This window comes from Nyctereutes procyonoides, unplaced genomic scaffold (assembly GCF_905146905.1).
Source record: "Nyctereutes procyonoides isolate TBG_1078 unplaced genomic scaffold, NYPRO_anot_genome, whole genome shotgun sequence".
Taxonomy (NCBI): domain Eukaryota; kingdom Metazoa; phylum Chordata; class Mammalia; order Carnivora; family Canidae; genus Nyctereutes; species Nyctereutes procyonoides.
The window spans coordinates 9182427-9209855 of NW_026575142.1; the positions used below are offsets into that span (position 1 = coordinate 9182427).

General features: G+C 40.0%; 1 protein-coding gene across 6 annotated transcripts in view; it reads right to left on the reverse strand.

Annotated features, from left to right (window-relative positions):
- Positions 1-234: 234 nt before the first annotated feature.
- Positions 235-27429, reverse strand: part of OSBPL6 (oxysterol binding protein like 6) — a 207210-nt gene continuing 180015 nt past the window's right edge. For 3 of the 6 annotated variants that reach the window (XM_055308234.1, XM_055308232.1, XM_055308231.1), the window contains 12 exons: positions 23250-23357; positions 21470-21607; positions 15193-15280; positions 14421-14674; positions 13534-13671; positions 13138-13201; positions 12069-12147; positions 10300-10444; positions 8712-8856; positions 7190-7316; positions 5313-5435; positions 236-4055 (listed from right to left, as the gene is read on the reverse strand). In XM_055308234.1, the coding sequence (XP_055164209.1) occupies positions 3947-4055; positions 5313-5435; positions 7190-7316; positions 8712-8856; positions 10300-10444; positions 12069-12147; positions 13138-13201; positions 13534-13671; positions 14421-14674; positions 15193-15280; positions 21470-21607; positions 23250-23357 (1518 nt within the window). In that variant the 3' untranslated portion in view covers positions 236-3946. Of the gene's footprint in view, positions 4056-5312; positions 5436-7189; positions 7317-8711; positions 8857-10299; positions 10445-12068; positions 12148-13137; positions 13202-13533; positions 13672-14420; positions 14675-15192; positions 15281-21469; positions 21608-23249; positions 23358-27429 lie in introns of all 6 variants that reach the window. The other 3 variants (XM_055308230.1, XM_055308233.1, XM_055308235.1) reach the window with 3 other exon arrangements.

The following is a 27429-nucleotide window of genomic DNA, read 5'->3' on the forward strand; positions in this document are numbered from 1 at the left end:
AGCTGTGTCCTCATGGTCATATATTAAAGCTGAACAAAGTCAGGCTTAACAGAATGATTCATGCAATGTACTCTTTATAAGCTGTCAATTCTACACAAGAGGTGTGTAGTTAAAAATTAGAGGGTTTAATCATGTTTTGATAAGCAGTATTTCTAAATGACTGGGAAGCTTTTTGAAAACAAACAAAACCCCAACAAAACCGAAGACACTTTAATCTTAGCTCCAATTACATTTTTTCCATCTTTCCCCAAAAGAACATTTCTGGAGCACAAAATAGATTCATAATTGTTTAATTAGATACATTATATATATCCTGAACATAATGGCTCCCATAGAAATAAACTAGTCTTTTGTACACAAACTTTATTTACTGTGCCACATTCATAATATAACGACTTGAACCAAGTGCAAACATTTATTACACCCCCTGGCGTGTGAGGAGCTCTGCTCCCCCAAACACTTCATTATCTAGGATGACAGGGAACAAGATTAGACAAGATGGATAATTAGTTTTTTTAATAACAAAAATCATACATTAGATTATGATTATAAAGTCTTCTCCAGTCACAGCCGTAACAGAACGAAGCAAACCATTGATTGGGTTCCTCTTTTAACCCCTGCCTTCCAAGTGCCCCTTGGGGCAGGGGGCTAAGAATGATTAGTGGGATTGCTGCAAGGCACAGGACCAGATGAATGAAGAGGAGCAAAAGGTTTGGAAAATCAACAGCCTGGCATCCTTTGTATTGATAGTCCCTTGCTTTCTCTTACTCAGAAAATATGTTTGGTAGTTTTTATGTCACATATAATTGATAGGTAATATTAAAAGTTATCTTAAAAGAGGTTTATTTTTACAACTGCCTGGAACTTATGGGGAACTTTAAGAAACTGGTGAAAAACAATGATTTAATTAAAAAAAAAAACAGTAACAGCAAAATCTGAGAGTAAATTTGCACCCTGGGTGGCAGCATATGGAAGCAAAATAATTAGTTTTTGATCGACCTTGATGAGTCGATCTGTTCAGTCTAGCCACATCCATGGGACCATCATCACTTATCACTGCTTTCCTTAATGACCAGCTCAGAAAGATGAAGGAAGGAGCTTATGACTAAATCAAGGCGGAGGTATACAGATAAACTAAGTCTCTATTTTAGATTGTTTTAGGGAAAAACAAATAAGAAAAGTACCCTTAAAACAAAGAGCCTTATTTAAAATTCTAAGAAATAAGTCAGGTTTTATCAGGAACGATCTAATATGTTTTTCTATCCGTTTGCTGTTTAAACTAGTCTCAAAAGTCCCCAAATTATGCAAATGACAATCCCAAACAGAGTAAGTCTCACAATTCTAAAACGGTGATATCAATAAAAAGTTAAAAAAAAAAGAGGGGGGGTAGGAATGAGGCCATTACATGGGTGTGAGTACTTAATAGAGAGATTCAGGTATCATAGGAATATCACCTAAACTGAACTGATTGCTTGAATTGGAAGTCCAATCGGGATATCTAGAACTCAAAAGAGATTCTAAACCTGGGATATGATAAAATGTGGTGCTTTCCATGATGTGACATTCTTCTCATCCTCATCTTGAAATCCCAGAGTTTCAGGTTTGCTCTGACCAACATTTACCTACTTGATTTGTAGCTTGAACTTATTATCTAGCGAAGGGCCTCTCTAGCAGTCACTTGTTTCCTCAATTACAGCGGAATGTGGGGGTACAGCAGTTGCTTCCCTGATGGGCCTTGGGTCCTCTCTCAGCCGTCTGACCGTCTGACTGATGCGCCCGTGGTCACCTAGTGCTTGGCCTTCCTGCTTCTCTGCTTGCAGTACCTTTGCGTTGCAGAACTGTCTTATTTTGAGGCTGTTCAGGGAAGTGCCAGTAAGTACAGACCAGAACCACTTTAAATCATATTTAAAGCGTTACCGACTGCGGGAGGACAGACTTCCAAGGGGAAGACCACGGAATTCAGATGAAATTCTAATTAAAATTAAAGGCCTGGGTCTCAGGACGCGGATAAAAAAAGACCTCAAGATGAATGCACAGGAAAAAAAAATCAGTAACAAAGGGAATAACTGTACTACCTCGAGGCAAGCCACCTATGGATTTCAAATGGAAATTAAAGGCATCAAGAATCCGAGGGAGGGTGTTGCTCCAGTGGAAGGCTAAGGTCTGGGGGTTAGGGGGTTCACTGGAAGGGAAATTTCACTTCAAACCCTACGGTACACATAATGTAGGGCACTCAGGTAGGAGGAGGGATGAGTTTCAAAACTAAAACACCGTTCCACCTAGTGGACACTGCAGGCTTCTCCCTCCGGCTCTCAGGGCAGCGGTGGTTGAGAGCGGACTAGCCACCGATTAGGGATGCTTGGCTGAGGAGAGAGAACACGAAAATCAACACCTCGTAACGAAATGTAAGATGTCAATAGCCTTGTTATCAGAGTTTAAAATAGCGCTTAAAATCCGATGGTAAGAGTTTAAGAATAAAATATATGTCATTTTCTAATTCTCTAGGAAAAGCTCCATCAGGAGATTTTTTTTAAACATACAGGCATTTTTATATAGTCGTCTACGTGCAGAAACTCAGGAACACTGATGCAAGTTTCTTACAAAAGCCTCTGTATACTGGAAGAAAAAAAAAAAATCCTGAAGTAGGTAAAAGCGTATTTCTGCCCCTACCCCCACCCTGCCTTTATTGGGATGGATAAAATCCTTAGCTTGTTTTTTTTTTTTGTTTTGTTTTTTTTTAAATCTCTGCCGAAAGCAAGGCAAATGCCTAAGACATATCACACAGGAGCACTTGATGAGAATATAAAATATGGTTTTGCATAGAACTCATACAAACAATGCAAATAAGCTACTAAGTACCCTTGCTTGTGCTCCCAGTGGGGTCCCACCGCTGCCCACGGGCCAGGTGCAGCACAGCCACACGGGCCACACTGGGCTCCCCTCCAACCCAGCTGGGGGGCCGGTGGCTCCTAAGCCCACGCACAAACCCCAAGTGCTTTTCGTTACTCCCTTCTAAGGTTTTAACACTGATGCCAAGGGTTCAAATCAAGTACAGATATTGCCAAATAACAGGGCACACCGTGAGGTGAGGTGCAAGAGGGTTTATTATCTGGTGGCGGGTCAGGAACTGGACGAGCGACGTGAACACACACCTCTGCCGAGCACGCCTTTTGCTTCTTGCCCTTCAGACAGACCAGACCGTAGCCAACGTTCCAAGTAAAGCAGGTGCAGTCTACTCTGCAAAAATCCCCTTCCGTCCGCCTTCTACGTGTTCTGATCCCAGAAAGCGAATCGTGCCATGATTCGAAAGAGCTGTCCCTCACATGAACCTATGCGCACACATTGAAAAAATGATTTATTTGTACATCTTTGCATTTCTTAAGGCATGAACAATGGCGTACAGATGGAACGGGGTTCTGAGAAGTATCACATCTTTGTGGACAAGGTCAGTAACAAGTACACCACGTCAAACAGACACACTCGAGGTCGGAGCTGATCGACTGGCGTCCCCGGGACCCCCCGCGCGAGGGGCCAGCGCTTCGGGACAAAGGACCAGGCGCGTGGTTTCTGCATCAGGTCGCCTCGCACTCTCTGGATCAGCGTTAAGCACCAGTTACAGTTTGTTTTCTTTACAGACGCTTCAGACTTTGGGTTTTATATTCTGCTCCTTTTATTCTGCTTTTCGAGGAGGGCGTGGATGTTTTTTTTTTTTTTGTTTGTTTGTTTGTTTTTTAAGGGATATGGTTGCAGCAAAACAGAAAGGATCCGAAAGTGGTTAGGGGCCTTGTCTAATGCACTTCTGAAAGTCCATTATAAAGATGAATAGAAAAGCAAACGGTGGGTTTTCAGTCGACCCAGAAACCACGCGGAGCTCTAGGAAACATAATTGTGCATAGGTATTTATTCATTCAGAGCGTGATATGTTGGCTAGCTCTACATTCCCAGTTTACCAAAGAACAGGGCTGTCTACTTTGCTAAACCCAGGGTCCTTTCGCAGCTCCCAGTAGGTATCATTAGAAACCCAGGCTTCTCTTTGATTGGCATCAATAACTTTCCTGCGGAGACATAAAAATCAGCATTAGACACAAATCACATCAAGGTGGCCTGGTAATCGGACCAGCTCCCGTAGAGAAGATGTGTAGGTATGAGGGGTACTTTGTAAGCCAGTTAGTGTCCTACCTGCTTATTGGTGACTGGACTATTTTTGACCAAAAAGAAACTCTTTTTTTATTTGTTTTTGTTGTCTATTTGAAATAGGAGCGGATGGAGTCATGGGGTGGGGGCAACGGGCACGAACAAATCACTTCTAGGCAAGGCTAGAAAGTGAACTGCCCCTGAAAAAGCAGATATGGGGCACCTGGGTGGTACCCAAGTCGGTTAAGCACCGACTCTTGGTTTTGGCTCAGGTCGTGATCCCAGGGTTGTGAGATCGAGCCCCACATTGGGCTCCACGCTCAGTGCGGAGTCTGCTCTGGATTCTTTCTCTCTCTCTGCCCTTCCCCTTGCTCTCTCAAAAAAAAAATAATAGATTTTTTTTTTTAAAAAGCACATTTAAGTAGAGCTTCAGGCCCCAGACCCACACGAACAGTCTCTGCTTCACTTTCAGGGAGAAGTATGCGACCACAGTAGCTCCGTGAGCCCCTCCGTGGTCCTGCCCAGAGCGCACTATCAACATCTACAGGGCAAGGCTGCATTGCTCCCAGGGGATGGTCATGAGATGGCAACTCTAAAGGGTGTGAGGTTATTCCGAGCTGATCTGCCCCGGCTCAGGAGGGCAGCAGATGGATTTGGAAAATACAGCTGGTTCTGTGTGAAGTATATATAATCCTGCAAATAATCCTGTAATAATGATCCACGATCCTACCACAGAAGGACCAAACCTGAACAATATAGCCCCGTATGTTAGAAATAACACTGGATACTAATGAAGCCAGGATGACCTTGTGGGCAGTGGGGTCCGACTGGGGCCTTGAGCTGAGGGAGCGGAAACAAGTTTCCACCGTTCTAAATGGTGTCGCTTAAGTACAAGGAATGTTCTGTGCAAGGCCCTCACCCTTTCTGCTGCCCACAAAAAGCAAAAATCTGTGGAGGAGAAGTGGGTTTTATCATTACAAACTGTTCACATTTTGGCTCATTACTTTCCCTTAACCCAAACCAAAGTTAACCGAAGTCAGTTTAAGTTACCTGGACACTAACCCATCCCTCATTTCTTTTTTTCTTTTTCTTTTTTTTTTCTTTCCACCCAGAGTCTCTCATTGCTGCTGGTGATCATTTGCAAAACATGAGCTTGCTAGGGGAATGAGCTGACTTACTTAAAAAATTTTGGTATGTGTTCAAGGTTGTTTTCTTCCATGTAGCGCCTTCGAGATCTCTGGAGTTCCTCCACCCGTTGCTTCTCTGCGGCCGCAGCTTCTAAATTTCCTTCTTCCAAAAATCTAAGAAGAACACAGTTATCCCTCTAGCACAGCGTCCTCTTTGCTGAGAAAAAAATAATCTCATTTTGGATAAAGTTACCCTCTAGTGGCTGAGAATATAACACGGTGGACAGTCACACTCTGATAATGTCCCCTCACTCCCAGCCCAGGCCATCCGTGCACACACTTGCTGTGTGAGTAAACTGACTGATTTTATACAGCAATGTAAAGCTAGGGCTAGAAGGGGAGTTGTTTGGCCTTGAAGACTCTTCTGTGCTCTTTCAGGTTCTCTAACTTGAGATTTTCAGGAAGATGAGGGAGCCCGGGCTTAGGACAATAGGAAGTACCAGCTAGCATTTCTTTTCCATATTCTCCGAAACACACTTGGTAAAGGCCAGAGGAGGCAGGCGGGTAGCTGGCTGTTCTCCACCTACTTTTAGAACGGATCGAGAGGGAAGGAGTTTCCCTGTTTTATCGGAGAGACTCAAACTGGCGAAAAAGGAGAATCTAGAGTGAAATAAGTCAATCGGAGAAGGACAAACATTATATGGTCTCATTCATTTGGGGAATATAAAAAATAGTGAAAGGGAATGAAGGGGAAAGGAGAAAATGTGAGTGGGAAATATCAGAAAGGGAGACAGAACATGAGAGACTCCTAACTCTGGGAAATGAACTAGAGGTGGTAGAAAGGGAGGTGGGCGGGGGGTGGGGGTGACTGGGTGACGGGCACTGAGGGGGCACTTGATGGGATGAGCACTGGGTGTTATTCTATATGTTAGCAAATTGAACACCAATAAAAAAATAAATTAAAAAAAAAGAAAAAGGAGAATCTAACACTAGGGGAGATTACAAAAAAGTTCACAAAAAGGAAATGGATCATCGATGAAATTCAGGGAGGGAATAAGGGGGACATAATTGAGAAAGAAACAACAGGCCTGGTGGTGATTTGCAAAACCTGTACTTAAATTTCAAAACGAGAGCAAAGAACAGGGATTCAATATGAGGTACATGGAAGTTTGTTGATCAATGTGAATGTCAAACAGTGAGATCTCACGTTCTGGGGGCAGGGGGGAACGTAGTAGGAAGACTAAACAGCAGGACATTCAACACGGGAACCTTTTGGCAGAAAACACATAAAGCCACAAATACACTGGAAACAGAAAATGATCTTGGGTGGAATCTGTGTGGCATATAGCATTTTTGGAACAAGGAAAATTAACTCTGTAGGAAAGGACAACATGCACACAGAACCATATAAGAACAATAAAAAATAAGGATCAGAAGGTATTAAAGGGATTGTATTTTGAGTACATCTCACACCCTGTTTGTTTGAGTACATCTCGAAATCATGCTGGCTAAACTCCAGACTCGAAGCATTTCTAGGTGCTCCTGTAGCTTATCTTCCTATTCTTCATAGTAAAAGGTAGTCCATGTTATAGAGTAGTAGAAGTAAAGAGGTGAAAATGCTTGAGGAGGTTTTAGTGGAGGCAGAGTTCATGAATTTGCACACTTCTAGTGAATTTGGGGTGGGGGGGCAGACACCTTTGGTTAAGAACTGTGTTATCATCTGTGGGAAACTTTGTGGAGCAAAGCATCTGTTGCAATCACCCTCGAATAACCATCCTCGCTAAGGCTCAAATATTATGGAGTGAATAAGGGAATGAGTGAATGCTTAAATGAATAAATAAATGATGGTGGTGAAAATAAGCCTCGACGGCGTCTGTAGCACCACGCCACGGTCTAGTGTCCATTTCAAACATCACTGCCATGCTCACCTCTGATCTGGCCGGAATCGGGCGTCTGTCGATGGAAGGAGATCTTTCAGTACAGGATCTAATTCGTTGAGCTCAATAGCAAACCTTGTGAAGCCATAGTAGAGCTCATAGTTGGTTGGCATGGAACCTGGAATGATGCCAATAAAGCACTGTGATTGGCAAAGAGGTTTAAGAAAGCCTGTAAAAGCGGAATTAACCCAGGAACTTAATTAAAATCCATACTAATACCAAATCTGTAGTCATAAAAACCAGATTAGATTTTTCTTAAGCAAACTGAATTCGTTGTATTTTGCTAGATAGGAAACTTCGTGCCAGTTATCAGAACTGGGAGATTCATATGTTTAATAAAATCCAGCCTTTAAAAAAACTTTGTGCATATAGTACTCTTTACTGGCTAAACTCTGCCATGATTTTTCCCTCAAATTTTTAACTGGGTAACTAACCGCCAGGGTGGTAACTAGGAACGTTAAGATTTCACCAGAAATTTTACTTCCTTTTAGAAAAAGCTACAGATATAAATAGATATTAATCTATTGGCACTTTTTAATGAAACTCAAAGGCAGATCTTCGTATGCTTCTTCGCTCGTTGATGTATTCCAAGCTCTTAGAGTAAAGCTTAATGTATAATCACTACTCAGTAAATAGCTCCTGCATCTATGAACTAACCACTCTACCAGTAGGAAATTTAAATACTCATTCAGGTCTCTTAGAAAGCCAACATCTAATTTTATTTTATTTTATTTTTTTTAAAAGATTTTATTTATTTATTCATGAGAGACACACACAGAGAGAGGCAGAGACACAGGCAGAGGGAGAAGCAGGCTCCACGCAGGGAGCCCGATGTGGGACTCAATCCCGGGTCTCCAGGATCATGCCCTGGGCTGAAGGCGGCGCTAAACCGCTGAGCCACCCAGGCTGCCCAACATCTAATTTTAAAGTTAGGATATGACTGACAAAATTGCAATGAAAATAAATATCACGTGGACACTTGTTCTCTTTACCCCTGATATTCAATTATTGCTAGTGTATTACCGGAACTCTCTCGATATCTTTCATTAAATGTCAACATATTGCAGCTTTTCGCTGCTCAAGTGAGAAGATCACTTATTCTGGTTAAGTTATTGACTTTGTGGATTATAGATGTTTGCAGGCTTTCCCTTGTTTTATTAGAACAGAGAATAAATGAGTAAGGATTTAAGTTTGTATAGTTCAATTCTCTAAACTCTTTGATAAACATGCCCAGTTTTTGAATGTAGGTATTGCATGTAGAATGACTTTACAGGAAGCCCCATCTCTGACCACGTGTCAGATTAGGCCTAAAGTTTGTAATCCTTATTATCAAAAGTTGTGATTTACATAGTTTATATGTTAAGTATAAAATATAACTACGCTTACCATCAGCATCTATGTTTTTAGTTTCGCTATTAAAAAAAAACAGAAGGTGAACTGCATGAGATGGGACACTCCCTCCCTTCTGTCACTCAGGTGCCTTCCGGAGGCAAGAGGCTCCTGCTCCTCTCACCTGGTCTCCAGATGCACTTTGCCGAAGGGGCCACACCGCAGTAGAGCCCTTCATGCCACTTCCCAAACAGCCGGTGCACCACCTTCCCCTCCTGATCCATTACAACCCCCTGGACTTCATTCACGTTAGAATTCCAATAATTCACCTGGAAAACACCAAACCCCAGTTAAAACATCCAATCTCCTTAATAACACCAATCCCTGTAATTTCTGTACGGAAAACTTTCTTACCTTGGAAGTTGCTCATTCCAACCACTTTCAGAAATCTATCTCAAATGTTTTATATGAAAGGCTTTCCAAGTGCTAGTTGGTTTAACTTTAAGGAAAAGGATAATCTCCACTCTACGCTAGACCATGCGTCAGGGCTGGCTCTCCTGCACTGCCAGGTTTCCAGCCTGGAGTTCTAAAGTGTCCAACTCGGCCTTACAGGTTTTGTTATACAAGGTGTATTTGTCAAGGTCAAAGAACGGAACATAAGTTATGTGACAGACTGTAGGTTTGATCTATAAATTGTAAATATTTACATATTTAATTCATATATTAACACTTAATATAAGGAAACATTTAAATATTTACATATTTAATTTAACTTATGTATTAACATTTAATATATGGAATAGGGGCCTCCATTTGTACTTTTGCCCTGAGCTCCGCAAATATTAGGGACAGGACTAAATCGAGGTTTCTCAGGGTCCACAAAACTAAATGCACACATTTACTGTCATCACCCAAAGTAATGATCCTGGCTTTTCAGTTCTGAGCCATCTAATGAGTCCACAAGAGAAAAAGGAAAATGGGAAAAATATCTTGAGTAAAAATAAAGCTCTTCAATTAAAACGAGCATGACCTTCTAAGGTGGCTTCAAAGGTTTTCACTAAGAAGAGAACATTCTGAGTTTTAAGACGCCAGTGTGTTTAGGAGAATGAGATCAGGAGTGGACTAGATTAAAGGGGGTGGTGGAGTTTCTGGACCATGATGAATTCTGTAGCACACCCAAACATGAAGGCAACACTGTGTGTTTCCCTTTAGACCAGAGCAACTGGGGGAAAATGGTATTTTGGAGGCATTCTATCTCAGGAATCTTCTTGTTAATAAAGGTGACAAAGTTCTTCTTGAACAAATTTGGATCATGATAGTGGCAGAGTTGGATAAAGCTTATAGTGCCTGGAAGTTATCATCCACATGCATCCGCAGAAAATGACAAATGCATTATAATTAGCTCCCTAAAATAAGATCACTTGACTATGTTGCAATCAAGAGGGAACAGAAATAGAAACCAGAAGACTCGCTATAAGGCAAGAAGTGTTTTCTGGAATTTTACTTAATGAATACTGACTGGCTGCTTAAAAAGAAAATTCTTTAGAAAGAATATTTCTTCTGTTTTGAAATGGTGCCTTTTTTGACCTCCACACGTTCAGATGTCTGCATGCCTTGAGTAACTCCGCCAGTTGGTTCTGCTTTCTTATTTAAAACGTCCTTCAGGATCAATGATATGGGACATATTCACCTGCTGCTGTTACAGGTAACTTTTATTTCTTCTTTACGAAGCATTTTATATAATTAATTATTTAATTAATTTTATTATTTACCTTGACGAATGTGAGTTTGCAAATGCAAACACTGCTTTTGGTATTTCTAATGGTTACTTCTCCATAATGCTCTATCCACCTCCTCCCACTGAGAATGTTGTGTATGCACGTGGTGACTTTATTCCATACATAGCAATCTCCATACCTAGTGAAGAATACAATGTTGATTAAAAACAATGAAGGTCACAAATAGGTATTTCTGTTTCCATGACTGAGAATATTCTTTGGCCAAAGCTTCCTTTTCCCTCATTTTCCCCTAATTTCTTTGTTGAAAGTTTCTATGTAGTCAAGGACAAATGTCAAGGACATTTATGATCGGGCTCATTCATTTAAGGAACATTTCAGTGCCCTCTATAGTCCAGATGCAAAAGCCACCAAGTTGACTAGGACTGTTTCTTGCTCTCTTCAAGCAAGTGTGGTGCAAGTAGATGGTCATGGCAATAGATACTTACATAAAATATGATGAGGAAATATCATAAGAACACAGAAGGGAGAATCTTTAGATCTGCCTGGAATGTGGGGTGAGTATCAAGGACGACTTGCTGGCAAAAGCTGGATTCAGTGTAAACTTAGAGGATGGATAGGAGGACGCTGTAGGCTGTGGAAAGGTGCTGACAAAGCCACAGCAGCCAGAAGAGCAGTATGCATCAGGGGGTCTGCCAGAGGTATGCCACAGGTGAGTGAGTGTGGGGGGTGGCAAGGCTGGAAAGGTGTTGGAGCCGAGCAGGGGAGGCCTTCAACGGTGCACCAATGGGTCTGGACTCCTACTACAGGTAATGGGCCATCGTGGAAGGATTTGAGGGAGGAACTAGGCATGATAGGGTATGCCTTTAAGAAAGATTACCTGGGGGACATTGTTTCATACTTTGAATTAAGACCAAAGACATGAATAATTCTTTGAGAAAAGACTAATGATCACAAATAGCGTGTGTTTAACACAAATTCTGGGTCACAGTAAGTTACAGAGTTTTTGCCAAGGAATGAGATGTCATAGCTTCCAATCACCTTTAAGTTTGCACATTATCTCTATTTTCAAATAAAATGTTATTTCTAAATAAAGTAAAACACTTCTAAGTTTCTTTAAAGGTGTATGAATTGGTACGATGTAGGCTCTCTATATCCCTGAGAAAACTCTCTTTCCATTTATGAGTTTGCAAATATTTAAAGTTTATTTTGTGGTCCTGGGAATTCTTTGCTTACCCCACCTTCCTTCATATCTAATTCACTAGCAAATTCTGCCACAGAATAAACAAAAAGAAAGCCAAACAACACCAACCAAATGAAAAAAACAAAAACAATCAATACTTTGGCCTCAATGAAAACTTCAACTAATTTAAAAAATTTATAAGCTATATCCTCTAGAAAAATACCATGAAAGGATTTCATCACTCCTCTTTAATAAACAGACTTAGACATTAAAAATAGTCCCTGGATCTAAGACGAATTCAAAAGTGAAAATACATATTACATAGAAAAGAAGTGGCTAAAAAGAGAAACTTTGATATAAAATGCAAAGTAACATGGTACCTGGGACAGACAGGTAGCTCATGTTGACTTGGTGAATGGAGCATGCGGAGATAGAAGTAGGGAGCTTTGATACACATGCTACAGTTCTTATTTGCTTTTCTCATTCTCAAAACTTTGGAGAAATTAACAGAAATTTTGGGCATACATGGAAGTGGATCATTGGCACCTTCTAGAATTTCAAAGACCCATTTCTGACTTAGAAAAGCAAGTAGGAGACCAAAATGAAGATGAAAGCAACCTACTTTGGAAGCATGACATTCAGTGTTCCAACAGGAAGGATTTCCATTGACTTCCCCCAGAACTTGTTTTTCCATCTGATATCTAAATAACACAGGCAGAGGAAAAGAAATATGCATTCTGTATCTAATCATTTATTGTATAAAAACTAACATTTGTGTTAACACTCTACATTTCACAAAGGTTTTTCACAATCACAATTGATTCTATATTGTTGATTTAATACCTATGTTTCTCCACAGCACACATTCCATATTTGTTTCAACTAATAAAACTGGGAAAAACTCAGAATGGTATGCGTTTATGTGAATTCACATACACATATACACATAGACTCTACTGTGCTTTAAAGTCTAGATAACATTATTGTAAGTTTTAACTAAATGGTGGAAATAGTTAACATATATGTTAAAAATAAGAGGTATAATAAAAATAATTGCAGTATGGCAATGCCACTGATTTATATACCCATTGATTTGAAAAGTTATATTATTTGGGAGAACAGAAAAAACCTAAATCTCTAGATACAGAAAAATAAGTAAGATTTATGAGAAAATGAAATTAACTTAACAAACACGTTCCTACACTGGTTGTTAAGATACGGCCCAGGGCTCAGTGGTTTATCTCACATGATGGCACAATGTTTTCATATCCAAAGAGACTGTGACCACACATGATGTGTCACAGAATCTTCTTTCATGATTAAGATCTCCTTGCACACCCTCAAGAAGCAAGAAGGCAGCAGACAGGACCTCCATGTTATGGATGCAGACAATGAGGCTTAATGAGGTAGAGTGATAGCCCTTAGCCGGCATAGCTGGCTGGCCTGGAGCTCTGCTGTCCCTAGGGCTTGTTTCCTAGGTATACAATATACAATTTCATTTCCTAGATGACATGGTTTCATATTTAAGCCAGGAAATCTGAGTTCTCAAACTGAATTCGACACCAATTATTAACATTCTCCGAGTCCTCAAGGTAGAAATCTAACCTGAGCATAATAATATGCTTTTAGAAACTAGAAAATGTTTCAGAGGCTCATCAGTTGGATTTTGAAGTTATATTTGAAATACAAACCTTGCCAAAACACAAAATTCTTGGATTCACAGTGACAGGCAGAAATGGGTGGATGATGGCTAACCTGGTAAATAAAAACAAAAAAGAAGGCAATGACATCAGTGTTAAAGCTTCCATAAATGATCATTTTTTTCCCAACATATATAGGCTACCCCTAAATAAAAACTAGTCAACTCTTCCATCTCTATTATTGAACTATTCTCAGAATGTGTAAGTCTTTCACTTTAGTTCTTCTTTTTCCAAGATTTTATTTATTTATTTTTGAAAGACAGAGAGAGAGAGAGAGGCAGAGACACTGGCAGAGGGAAACAGTGGTTTATCAAAAAGCTGTTTCATCATCAACCTGTCCTTCCATGGTTTCTACGTAGAAACCTCACTGAGTCTAGCGGGACTTACCTGTTCTGAGAAAAATCGGAATCCCTTGTCCTCTCTAATGCATTCGTAAGTCTCTCCAAGGACAGGGTTGAATGGCTTACTTCCTGCTCTGAAATAGGTGGAGCAATATCCTGAAACTGCAAATGCAGCAATAAGAACCTGTTAAAACATTTAAGAAAGGAAAATAATATAGGAGAGACTACTTCCAGGTCTGTTCGTCCCTTATTCCTCTAGATTTTACACAGCTCTGTCCACGGAGGCTGACGGGATGGCATTTGCGTTTTCTGCCCTTTGCACAGACTCTTTGTAAATGCATGGGTAAAAATATGAGTGACAATGACGTCAAAGTCCTCGCATGGGAACCGGCAGGCATCTGAGGCTAAGCATTCTTTGTTCAGCCCTCACCCAGTTTCCTGAGCATCACAGAGTTCAAAGGTTCTGAAACCCAGCTTACAGGTTACGTCCTTTGCACAACCTAGCACTGTGGCTGCTGGCGCCTTCTGGAGGGCAGTCAAGTTTTCCACAGTTGTATGAACTAGAGGCCAGTGCAGAGCACAAACAGGAGGTTACTTGCTCGGACCCAAGTTCTCGAACAAATGGGCTCTCTCCTGGCTTTCAGGAGAAGCTGCTAGAGCAAGGCTGGGCATACCTTATACCTAGGAGTGTGACAGCTTTACATTCTAACTTCAGAAACTCTCATGACCAATGATAAGTCATAGCATCTATCTTCTAGAAAGGTATCTGGAACTTTGGGGTCCTGCCCAATTTGTGCAAATGAACTGTTTCGTCCTTTTCCTATGCAGTGAAAATGTTATGCAGGAACCAAATATGCCATTATAACAAATTCTGCCTTAGTCCACATCTAGGGTTGACAAATCCCTGAAAGGTACTGCTCTGTTATTTATTACCATGCGCTCGTAGGGATCGTCAGTCTCTGAAGCCTTGTCCAGAAGCTCACTGTATTCAATCTCCTCACAGAGATGCTGCAGAGTGTTGAGTGGCTCGTTCAGCTCCACAGGCATAGAGACTTTAGACAAGTCTTTACCAATGTTGTTCCTCAAGATATTCCACAGGTTAATGTTACTGGTGTCAGGACAGGGAGCTGGCAGGCAGGTTCGACGTCCGTTTCGGAAGGCTCCTCCAGTGAGCTCCCCATTCAAGACTGGAAAAGAGAGAAAGACGACGGTCATGATAAAAGATATTTCTCTGTTTTTATTTCACAGAATCTGGGAAAGAAGTAACTCTTTCAAATAATTCTGATTGTGAGGCTTAACTTCTTAAGCCTCCACTAGACTCTCTCAAAAGTGACCTGAATTATTTCAATACAGAGTTGCTATTTAATGCACAAAACATCAACATACAGGTTTTTTTTTTAAAATAAGGTGTTACACGTGTTCAAATATTATTCCAGAAAAGACAAGTTTTCAAAATATTAAATATATTTAATAGGAAAGACTCAAACCTTTGGTTTAAGCAAGAAGTAAAACTTTTTCATTTAAGCATCGACCTTAATGGGGTTTTCCACCATTTACCTTAACAGATTATACAAATATAAAATGCATCAAATGATCAGCTGCAAAAGGAACAATCAGTAAGGGGAGAAAATGATTGTTCACTGAAGCACCAGCATTCTAAGTTGACAAGAAGACAGAACAACCTGGAAGCTCAAAGGATGCATACTTTGCCGAGAAATGTTGTCTGCAACACTCGTGTTGTCTTCAGATATATTATCACTCACATCACTGATGTAAGACTCATCATCTGAAGCCTAAAAAAGGGGAAAAACACAGAAAGGATCAGAATTCTTGTTCGGTCTTGAAAGGTCAGAAAATCAAATGATTAAAAGTAAAATGTTGCCCAAATAAGCAAAAGCACAGGTCATAGGGGGAAATGTATTTGGTATCATGGGATACCATATCATGGGAACACTTGTAGTTCCCTGCCTTAGTTGGGGTGGGAGGCTGGGGGAGGCCAGTACATAATCAGAAATATTTCAGTGCAATACAGTAATAAGGTACAAAAAAAGGAGCTTTATACTCTCCCTAGAAGATTCAGGAGAGGAAATAAAATTGGCATTGGGTGTTGGAGAGGTTTTTAGAAGGGGTTCATAAGCACAGGAATAAGGAAGAGTATATAAAGGGGAAGGGAAACACAAGAGGAACATTCCATTCTAGGAACGCTCAGAAGTTGAGTGGCTGTGACAGAGGGTGGGGTGAATAGGAAGAGGGTCCGACTGTGAAGGGCTTTTCATGTCAACATAAAGGGTTCCCATAAAATCCCACAGGTTATTACATGCAGGGGGATGACAGAGTCATATTTAGTTTACAGGAAGACACCTGGCAACTTTCCTCCGGGAGCTCAGATAACAGGATACTATATAGATCTGGGTAGGGAATACTGACAGGTTAGGATGGCCACGATGGGGATCTGGAAGGAAAGCTGCTTTGAGATCCAGGTTTGAAGATAATGGACAAAATGTGGCAGATTATTTGGGGGTGGGGGAGGAAGATCCAGGGACAGGGGAAATCAAGAAGTAAGCCACTCTCTCCCAGAGAACAACATGGAACAAAAATGAAACCAAAATTTGCCTGAGAATGAAATGAAGGGGCAACATACGTACTAAGGGGAGGAGTTAGACATGGATGAGATAAGAAAACAGAGTCCCGTAGAGCCAGCCAGAGAAATGGGAACAACCAATGTCTCTACTGCAGGCAAGAAACCTGCACTTATTTACTGTCTTCAAAATGAAATAATGTTACATTTTTTATGCACATAAAATGTTCTTGCTGTAAAAAAAAGGAAATTATATGAGGGTAAACAGATTATAGAAAAATTAACCATAATTCCGTCACCTAATGGAAACTACTTCTAACATTTGGTGGATGTTACTCCCAATTTCAAAATGGCTAGACAAATATATATATATATATATATATCTTTAGATACTGAAAGGGGGTCACTTTACATCCTGTTTCATAGTGTTCTGGATATATTTCCATTAAAATAAATATAGCTCTCATCTTTCTTTGGAATGGCAACATAATTCATTCTATAGGTATGATACAAGGAATTTAGCCAGCATTTAAATGGTTTCCAACTTTTTACTATTATTGATAATACCCGGATGCACATCCTTGTAAATATATTTCTGTGAATATGTGTGGCAACTTTATTATTATTTATTCCTAGAAGTGAAATTGCTGGATCAAATGGGTCACATTTAGGCCATAGGCACATGATGCCAAATTGTTGTCCTGACAGATTGCAGTCATTTGTTCTTACCCGCAGTATGAGAACATCCATCTCTCTACACCCACTGAAACACTATATATTATCAACCTTTTTTAGTATCTACTTACCTAACATACATAAAAGATTTTTTTAAAAATTTACTTATGATACAAAAAAAAATTTACTTATGAGAGAGAGAGAGAGAGAGCGCGCGCAAGCAGCAGGGATGAGCAGACAAAGAGGGAGAAGCAGACTCCCTGCTGAGCAGGGAACCCAATCCGGGACTTGATCCCAGACACCTGAGTTTGTGACCTGAGCCGAAGGCAGATGCTTAACCGACTGAGCCAGCTAGGGGCCCCCTAAAAAGATCTCTTTTAAAGGTTGCATTTCATCTTGTGTAAATTTGTTTTCTTTCAACTATTTTTCAGTTCATTATATAGGTTGCATTTTGGCTAGTTTGCAATTTATTTTTTAATGCTGTTTATACCTTTTTTGGCCATGTAAAAATTTTAAGTTTATACATAATAGAAAACAATCAGTCTTTGCCTTTAAGGTTTCTGGATTTACTGCTGATGTTTTAAAAGTTAAAGTTGAGGGGATTCCTGGGTGGCTCAGGGGTTTAGTGCCTGCCTTCGGCTCAGGGAGTGATCCTGGGGTCCCAGGATTGAGTCCTGCATTGGGTTCCCTGCAGGGGCCTGCTTCTCCCTCTGCCTGTGTCTCTGCCTCTCTTTCTGTGTGTCTCTCTTGAATAAATAAGTAAAATCTTTAAAAAAATAAATAAAACATCCAAAACAATATAGATAAGAAAATTATAAAGATATTAAAAAAATAAAAGTTAAAGTTGAGAAGAATTCATATATTTAGGGAGAATAGTGATAGAATTATTGCACACATAACTGAAGAATGGTAGCTTTGCTTTGCACACTGAGCAAGTCTATAAAGATGGCAAATTGAGAATAAAGTCTTTTTCTGATTCATGTTTTCCCACTGCCAACTGGTTTCCAGTTCCTACCGACTGCAAAAGAGCTGATGGTGAAATCATCAGGCACATGAAAGCCACTTTCTTTCTTAAGCTTGATAGAAAAAAAAAAAAAGTAAATCACATTCTTCCACATGATTTCTCTTCAAAAAGCTAATCACACCCAATTACCTTAGAGGAGACAAATGCCCACTCAAACGAAATTCATGTTGCATGCATGTGTACTGTTTGAACATTTATCTATTAAGAAAACATTCAGGCTGGGGCGCCTGGGTGGCTCAGTCAGTTAAGCGTCTGCCTTTTGCTCAGGGATCCTGGGATCGAGCCCTGCATCAAGCTCCCTGCTCAGTGAGGAGTCTGCTTCTCTCTCCCCCTCTGTCCCTCCTTGTGCTTGTGCCCTTTCTCTCACCTGCTCCCTCTCTCAAGTGAATCAACACAACCTTTAAGAGAAATTTTTGTCTTAAAAAAGAAAACATTCATGTTTTATCCTACAAAAAGCTATAAAGTCTTTTCTTGAATTTCTAATCTCTCCCAAAGAAATGTATGAGAAAAATGGTCCAAAACCCATTTCCTTCTAGAATGGTCCATGTAGAATGTAAAACAATTCTATAATGATAGTGGGCCCTGAGTAAGATCTATGTTCTCATATGTGTGAGCAATCGCTAAGGCTGGGCCATTTAGCTGTGGTCCATGCACATTATCCTATATATAAAGTTAAGGCTCTGTAGTATAATAAGACAATTCGTATGTATTTATTTTCTCCACCCTGGTCAAGAAGTCCTGGGGACAAATATTTCTCCTTAAGAACTTAGGGATTCAAAAGAGTTCAGGAAATATATACATATATTTTTTTTTCCTAAATGCAACCAGGCATGTAGCATTGTGGAACCAAGTTTATAGCAGAGGAAGGGAAGTAGATCATTCTGGAAGCAAAACCAGCATTTTTTAAAGGAGCTGAGCATTCATTAAGTGAAGTGCATTGGTAGATATCACATAAAGAGGATTTTTCTCTCACTCACGGAAAACGTTAACGTCAGACAACTAATGCCCAGATGTTTCTTAGATTAATCACTTGTTAAAGTGCTATAAGCATTCTTTCATTGGGTTAGCAAATATCTGGCCCCTGGAAGGATCCAGAAGGACAAGAATTGCAAGAGGCTACAGCTGAGAGCAGAGATCAGATTATAAGGGCCTTTGTATGAGGGTTAAGGAGTCTAGACAGTGATCCAAAGGACAAGAGGGAATAGGGACAGGATCAGATTTGCATATCAGAAAGATTAATCGGGCTGTCCAGTGGAAAATGGATTAGAGGGGAAAAAAGGGAGGCAGGAAAACCAGTAATGGGGATTGATCAGGTAATCCAGTGCGGAGACGGTGGTGGACCGAATTGGAGGAGGGGCAGTAAAGCTGGAGGAAAACATCGGGATTTGGTAGTATTTAGGTGGCAGGCATTAGGGACCCCAGCGAGTGGATCAGTGTGGGGGCGGGTCCTAGCAAGCAGATGGAGTGAAGGACAATACCCAGTATCTGAGGTGAACACACGGGTAGAAGGGCACTTGGATAAGTGATATGAGGAGTATGGGCAGGTTTCTCCCCACATCGGGGTGTGTGTGTGACCGGTGTTGATGAACCCATGTTTGGACATGCTGCATGAGAGGTTCTGTGGAGCCCCCGGGTGGCAATGTCTCACAGGAAACTGGTTATGTGGATCCTGAGCTGACTCTTGCTCTGTCTTCAGACCCGTTCTCTCTTTGAGTTTAGATATGAACACCTAAATACTGGCCAGATAACTCCCCTGAGAGGCCTGACAGACGCGCAGTGGCTCGAAGTGAGTACATCATCTCCATCCCCCCCGCCCTTCCCTGTGCCACCAGGTTCACTCTTCCTCCAGAGCTGGTACCGCCATGCTGCTGCTTGGACTTGTGGAGGACCGTGCTTCACGTCCCCTTCACTTCTGTCTTGTCAGAGTCTGGTCCGAGTGGCACTGGGACACCCAGCCAGTGTGCCCCCAAGAACTGATGGGTCAGAGACCAAACAACATGAAGCCAAATTTGCCCGAAACCTGACTGAATGAAGAAGGATGAAGGGTTGGTCAGCAATGGGAGTTCAGAAAAAGCAAAATCAGAATGGAAAATGCTGGTAGCGTGTCTCCAGCATGGTGGTCCCCGGGGGTAAGATGGGCTCCCAGACACAAATAGCCTGTCCATGTGGCAGAGTAGCCCCTAATGGTGGCACTATCACTCCCCGGCCCTCCCAGCCTTTAGGTCACTCAAGTCACTTTTCCTGCTGCCGTTCCTTGCTCACCAAGCAGGCTGGCCTTAGGGGAAGAGACACGAATCAGCAAGCATGATGACTTTGTCCATCTGATAGCATCTGATCAATTCTCATTATGAGTAATGACACTAGTACCCCGGCTTATACACGGAGAGTCTGTGCATCAGTACACACAGGACTAGGGATGTGAGAGGCAGGTGCGTGGCGGGGTGTGGTAACGAATTCAGTACCTGACACAAGGATTCTATTCTACATCTCTCCCATTATAAAAGTGATAAGTATTCATTATTTCTTTCTCTTCTCCACTTATTTTTTGTTTCTAAAATCACTCAGAATTCCAAACATCCAAAAGCAACTAGAACTAATTGTCAGGATGTTTCCTTCCAATCCATTTTCTATGCATATGGAAATAACATTCAGCAACTATTTCATTTCCTTTTTGTAAAAATGCAGTACAGATTCGCAACCTCAAACGACAAAATTTTTAATCAGCTGTGTGGGAAAGAGTTTTGGCTGTTTCTCATGCTGAAAGCGAAAGAGAGAGAGAGAGAGAGAAAGAAAAAAGAAAATTCAAAGTATGCTTGACCAAATTTCTAAATTTCAGTAAAAGAATCAATTTCTGCATCCTGATCAAAGGAGATTCCCTGCTTCTAAGACCTAGCCAAGACTTATAAGCACAAAGAACAATCCAAAAAATCTTTATGGGCAGAAACTTCCAATTATAAAATAAATAAGTCCTGGGGATGTAATGTACAGTTAATAATACTGTATTGATATCTGAAAGTCGCTATGAGAGTAGATCTAGAAAGTTCTTAGCACAGGAAAAAAAATTCTGTAACTATGTATGGTGACAGATGTTAACTAGACTTACTGTGGTGATCATTTTACAATATATGCAAATACCGATTTTATGTTGAAACTAAAATAATGTTGTATGCAAATTATACTTCAGTAAAAAAAAACAGGACAATAAACAGTTTTTATGTTAGCCAGTGGTAATCTCCAAAACCCTTAATTACCCAACCAGATATTCTAGACATCAACTTTCTAAAGAAGTTCAAAATCATGTCTCTAGTAAAGATATGTGTGTGTGTGAGTGCACATGTATGTACACACACACACACACATAAATGGTGATTTTCAAATTTTCATTCTTTCTTTCTATATTTTACTAGTCTCTTCTACAAAAAACTCTGCCATCAACTATTTGGTTACCCTAAAATACAAATCATACAACAGTGTCCGAATGAATGCTGGATTCTTTTCTTTTATTCATCAAATGTAGTAGGTTGGCACTCAGATGTTAAGTGTTCAGTAAATGGGAACCAATATAATTTGCATGCTTTTGGCTTTCCTACAACTTAAGACTCTTACTGTGATGTTTAAAAAAAAAAAAAGTCCCCATAGTCTTACTTTCTCCAACCCAAACTCCTCATCAGAAGTAACTGGGGTTGACACATCAAAAAACCTTACCTCATTCTCTGATGAGCTTGCAGAGAGCAGCACCTCCTGTGCATCAAAGAACTCGGAGACAGACTCTGACATGGAGAGGCGGCTCTCATTGGCTACCTGCTGTGACAGGGGGAGACTGACATGGATTTGCTCTCCAGCCTATAGAGGACAGAAGCATTTGGTGTCATTGTTATTTCCTTGAAAGAAAAGCTATTTGTTCAAATTAGACCATGACGTACTAGGCCAGATTTCTGGAGAAATTCACATCATAGGTTAAAAGAGTGGTGACCACAGATAGTTTTCACTTGCAACTCAGTAATGACCATGGCAAAAGTTTCCTTCTAATAATATGTCTGAAGAATCCAAAAGGCATAGCTGAAAGATGTTGGTCCTGTGACTTGATTTCAAATCAATGCTCAATGGATATTAAGTGGAGTTTAATAGTCTGAACCCCTATGAAGACAGGTTCATTCTCATAAACTTAGATCCATCACTACTAGCCATATCTAACCAGTATGTGAAATCTCAAGACATATTTGTAGAAACCACTAGAGATATGCTAAGAAAACAATCTATGTAACTGATTTTTGAGACAATACTTAAAGGTCATTTTCCAGTTTGATCATAAACTTTAACCAATGACATAATAGGACTCAAACATCAAACCTATGGCAAACTGTATTTTTATTCAGTAAGTGACAAATATATATAGGTATCATTTCAGGTTGAAAAGATTCAAACTAAGACTGTTAACAATTTCTGAATGATGCCGTTTTAGAAATACTTTTGGATTCTGAACAGCTGAGTGACCATGAGTGTCACCAAATACTATGTGATGCATGAAGGTTAGTGGACATAGGGTAGGGTGGGCAATTGAAATCAAAAAGAAGCTGTCTTGGGATGGCATTTCCGAAGCAATCAGATGGTAGGACCTTGGGACCTGTAGATTTCTACTAAATGTACACTTTTCTGTAAATAGGATCTTCACATGAGTTAAAACTCTCACTTTGTTACATATATCACTGTATATAAAGCTCTAATATTGCTATTGCAAAGTGTAAATTCTCATGGTTATAAAATAGTAATTTTATAAAGGGTTATAGACAGAATTACACACTAAGTCTAGCCCAAATACTGAATGATCTCTTGTCCTTTTAGCATTACGTCAAAAATTCTCCTGAAAAATGGAATAACAACAGCACCTACCTCAGGGGTCACTGGGAGTGTCAAATGAGATAATGCATGCAACGTTGTTAGCACAATGCCCAGCACACAGTAAGCATTCACTTGACATGTGCTAGCTATTAATTATCAACATCATCATCACTATTAGTAGCTGTAATAGCATCATTAGTATTATTTTAGCAAGGTCAAGCTCTTAAGACAGGGCTTTTAAAAGAAACCTTGAGAAAGCTTTCATTTAGCACCTTCTCAGCTAAAAATGCTTCCTCCTCCCCCCCCCCCCATTTCATGGGCCGTTTGATGATAAGGAACATTTCAAATGAAGACTGTGACAGACACAGAAAATTCACAAGCTGCAGTAGACATATATAAACTAAATATTCAGTAGCATCAGGTGAGCACAGATATAAATAAAAATAGACACTGATCACCAAGAATAATTGATATCGAGCTCATGTACTTCCTTCACTCCAAAGACCACTGAACTGTCAACAACACAAATATTTATGCAGAGAATCTTATTAACGGCAAAAGAACTGTATTAAAAAAAAACCAAAATATGCAGTAGATTTAGATGCTATAAAATAAGTACTCTACATCTATTAAAAATGAGTCTTACCTCATCAGGGCTAGGAATAATATTTACACTGACAACCTGATCACATATAATAGATTCTGAATGTATTCTGTTCAACCGACTTCTTAGTTCAGCATTCTGGTTGAGTGCCTTAAATAACAAAAATTGCACATGTAATTGCAAGTTAATAAGCAAGCATAAAACAGAATAAGCACACAAATGCACATGGGACAACAGCGTCTATGACGTTCTTAGCTATAACTTTTAGAGTCATCATAGGCCAGATTCTACTGGTAAGAAGAAAATGAATGGCTCAGAATTAAGGTATTCCTTTTTTTTTTTTTTTTGGTAAAATAAGAGTGCTACTTAGTAGGTTAGTGGGCTCAAAGAGTTCATGGATTTCATAAAAATGATTCATGGAATTTCTCCCCCTTGGAGTCAGGCCCATTACATCCAAGCCCATTCTACCACCACATATATATTATGCCTGGGAATAAAAACTATTGATTCTTTCCTTTTTTTTTTTTTCGGCTCTAGTTTCTAAAATTTGGGAATCGTCTCAAAGTCAGACAGTTACCTTAAAAATTATTTGGACATGGAATGGACAATGAACTGGCTTTACCTTATAGAATTATTATTTTATTCCAGTGAAAAAAAAGTTGTATTTTCATTTTCTAGGTGCATATACACATGACAGGGCAGCAGAACTAACTCAAGACCAAAAGGTGCCTTCACAGAGCAGTGTAGATACCGACAAGCCTAATGAAGAACCTATCACTGGAAGGAAACAAACTCCAAGTGATTGGCATCAGTATTTGCTAAGTCTGCATCAGTAAAAACACCACCTGCTATAACTGTTTGGTACGTGTGGCAAGAAGAGAGCAGCTTGACATAAGCTTGACTCCCTACAGGTGCCCTGTGGACAAAGGTACCTGCATCACACTGATGCACGAGAACGTGTTCCATATACGTAAGATAGACGTAGCTCACTGGAATTACATCAAGGATCAAAGGACAGGTGAGAACAGAGCCCAGTGAAAAGCTAGACAGTTCCTTTCCTTTGCATTAAAGTCAGCAACGAGAAGATGGAGGTGGATGCCTCACAGGGTGGAAGATAAATGTCAGGACTTACAAGGCATCTCCCCAGGGAAGAGGGTACTGCTTTTCTCCATACAGAGTGTACAGATACAATAAACACACATACGAATATAAAATCATGATTCTAACTCTGTAGCTATCAAAAAACAGCCAGGAGAAACTACAGAGTGGCTAAACTTTACAAGCTTGCATTGAGCAGTGTGTAATCTCTGAGCATGGAGCACTGAACAGCCTCTCCTCTCTCCCTTCAACATAGCTTTTGCTTTTTGAGCAGAAAATTGTTCATTCACAGCTTTTGGCTTTTAAAGTCTTTATCACCAGCCTGTAAAATATGTGTAAAATAGAACACACCTGGTCTGGCGGGCTGTCAGGTGTTGATGGATTAAAGGTGGATACAGATCTTATAGGTGCTACATTTACGGAGAGAAGGAAATATGGGTCTAGCTCTTTGAGGAAACAGGGATGTTATTTAGATAAAAGGTGATTACTTCTATAGTAAATAAACCATGCACTTTAAAGGGAGAAATTCTATATCTTTACATTCTGCAAAAGTGCTCAGGATCATTTTTCCCAGAGCAAAATCTCAAACACTTGGTAGTTGAAAAAAAACAAACAAACAAACAAACAAACAAACGGCATTACTCCTACCTTTTGTGGCCACTACTCCTATGCTTCTTTATTCTTTCATGATTTATTTTTGCCCATAAGTATGTTGAAAGTTTTGTTTATTGAAATATTTGGACTCAGATATATTACTATCTTTTAGGTAGGAGGCCTTGCGGTAGGTTGTTTGAGGGTTTCAACTGCAGAATCATAGTCTTGACCTGATGATTTCAGACAAATCTCAACAGAGGGTTTCTCTAAAGTGACTATGCTGTCTGTTGTCACTGGAGCAGAGTTAACAAAACACCACCACAAAGACTCAATGGTGAGGATAAATAATGGTTTTTCTCAGAGTAGGAGTTTCCAACACAGGCTTGCCATTTGTAATGAAACATGTCCTATCGTTTGCTCTGGATCTCTTGAGCTAAATTCTCATTTAAGCTCCTTTCTCATCCAATAGTCATTAAATGCAGTTCTGTCTACAGGTGTGTGTGAAGGCACAAGTGTACCTCTAGCCATGGGATCAAAAGGAAAAGTTTATTAATAATACATATGCAGTGGCAGAAAAAGGTTGTTGTTATATAGCCCCCAAAGCATGGAAATAAAATACTCTTCCAACTCTGGCAGCCCCAGCAGCAAAAGGTGGAAGCAGGCAGACAAGTGAGCGTGCAACGGTCTATTTCTTCATATCTTACCCGGGCAGCTCCTCCTTTTGCCTTGATCATACAGACTGTTTCTGAAGTTTGCTATAGCCACGTGCCAGGAGCTTTGTGGTGTAGTGCTCTCAGGCAGTGCTCAGGACCCCATTTATTATTTCCATCCCTAAAACTCAACTATTTTCTCTGTAACGATATCATGAAAATCTCGGGAACATTGAGGAATATAGGTATTTTCTGTGAAATGACACTATTAGTGATAATTAACATAGAAGAGCCCAGATGATGGCAAAACAACATTCAGAACGTACCCAAGGACCATGAATAGTGGAGAAGCAAGGAAAAAGGAGGTGCATCACCAGCTACTCACACCAGCCAATGAGCAAGAGAAGCTAAGGAGACTCGTCAGGAATGGCATTGCTCTATTAGGGGCCTATGGGACCAAAGACCTAACAGGAAGGAAGCTCCCTTGGGCACAGGGATTCCTGTCCTTGGACTCTTCGCCAGGCAGGCTGTAGGCTTATTCTCACTCCCTTGGCTTAGTGAGCTTGGACCACACAAAAAACTCTTTTCCAAGTATGCTCATTTCCTCAGGTCCCTCAGACACATTCAAGTTTCATATACCCAAGAAATAAACCGTTCCTTCTCAACCTATAAAAGTGGTTACCATCTTGAAATCCTGAGCCAGAACCAATTGTCCAAAACCCCACCATGTTGGCTATTATTAACTACCTTTATCCACCCTGGCAGACAATGGGTGAGGATTACCCTTGAATGGGTGAGACTCTGAGAGATACATGTAATGGAACTGTGGGTTCTGGGAAGGAAACCTGGATGCCTGATGGCTGGAGAAGGCTATGAAACATATGGCAAGAGGGAATCATCAGAGACTTAAACCCTTTGGATAAAAGCAAAAGTGGTTCGAAAGGAACGAGAAAATCAGTACAATTTTCAAAGCTAGAGTTATCAAGAGCCAAATCCTGGGAATTGCTTAAAAATCACCTTCTTTTTTAAATTTTAAAATAAGTACATACTATTACGGTATATTTGGAAAAATGCAAAAAGGGAAAAAAATCTTTTTAAAATTCATACCTTGCTACCCTATCAACTAACTGTTGGCAGCTTGGTATATTTCTTTCTAGCTTTTTCCTATACATTTTCCACATGTATGTGGGTTTTTATTTTTTTAAAAAGTGTAATAAACCCACATGTAATGGATACATACTTTATTTCGGTGTCTGCCATTTATTCTTTGTATATAAACATTTATTTTATGTTGCAAACTTCACAAATATGGTGTTAATAGTTGTATAATAAGCGATTATTTTCTATAATTGGATACTTGTGATATTACCTATTTTTACTAGAATAAATAATGCTGCCATGAGTGTTTGTATGCATAATGGTTTTCTACAGTCAGCATTACTTCCTCAGACTAGACAAGTCAGTTATGGGCCAAAGGGTCAAAGATAAAATCTCTTTAAGGCTTTAAGAAATATTGCTAAACGACGTCCAAAATGACATCAATTTGAACTCAGTGGATGGCTAAAAAGAGATAATCCTATGAAGATTATCTTCATGCACATCAAATTTTGTCACGTTTCAGGGAATTTGAATTCTGGAATACTATTGGAAGTTTTACCCGATAAATACCCCAGAATATTTATTTTGTGTATGTGAAATGTTGTAGACAGGAAGGATGGTAAATACTACAATTGGGATTTTAATTATGGTACTATGTGCCTTAAGTTGATTTTTTGTTTACATTTGCATTCATACCACATATCATTGATTTTAAGATGCACATTTCTTCCTACGTTTAACACCTCTGAAGCATTGTCAATTTAAATAACATTTTTTTCTTT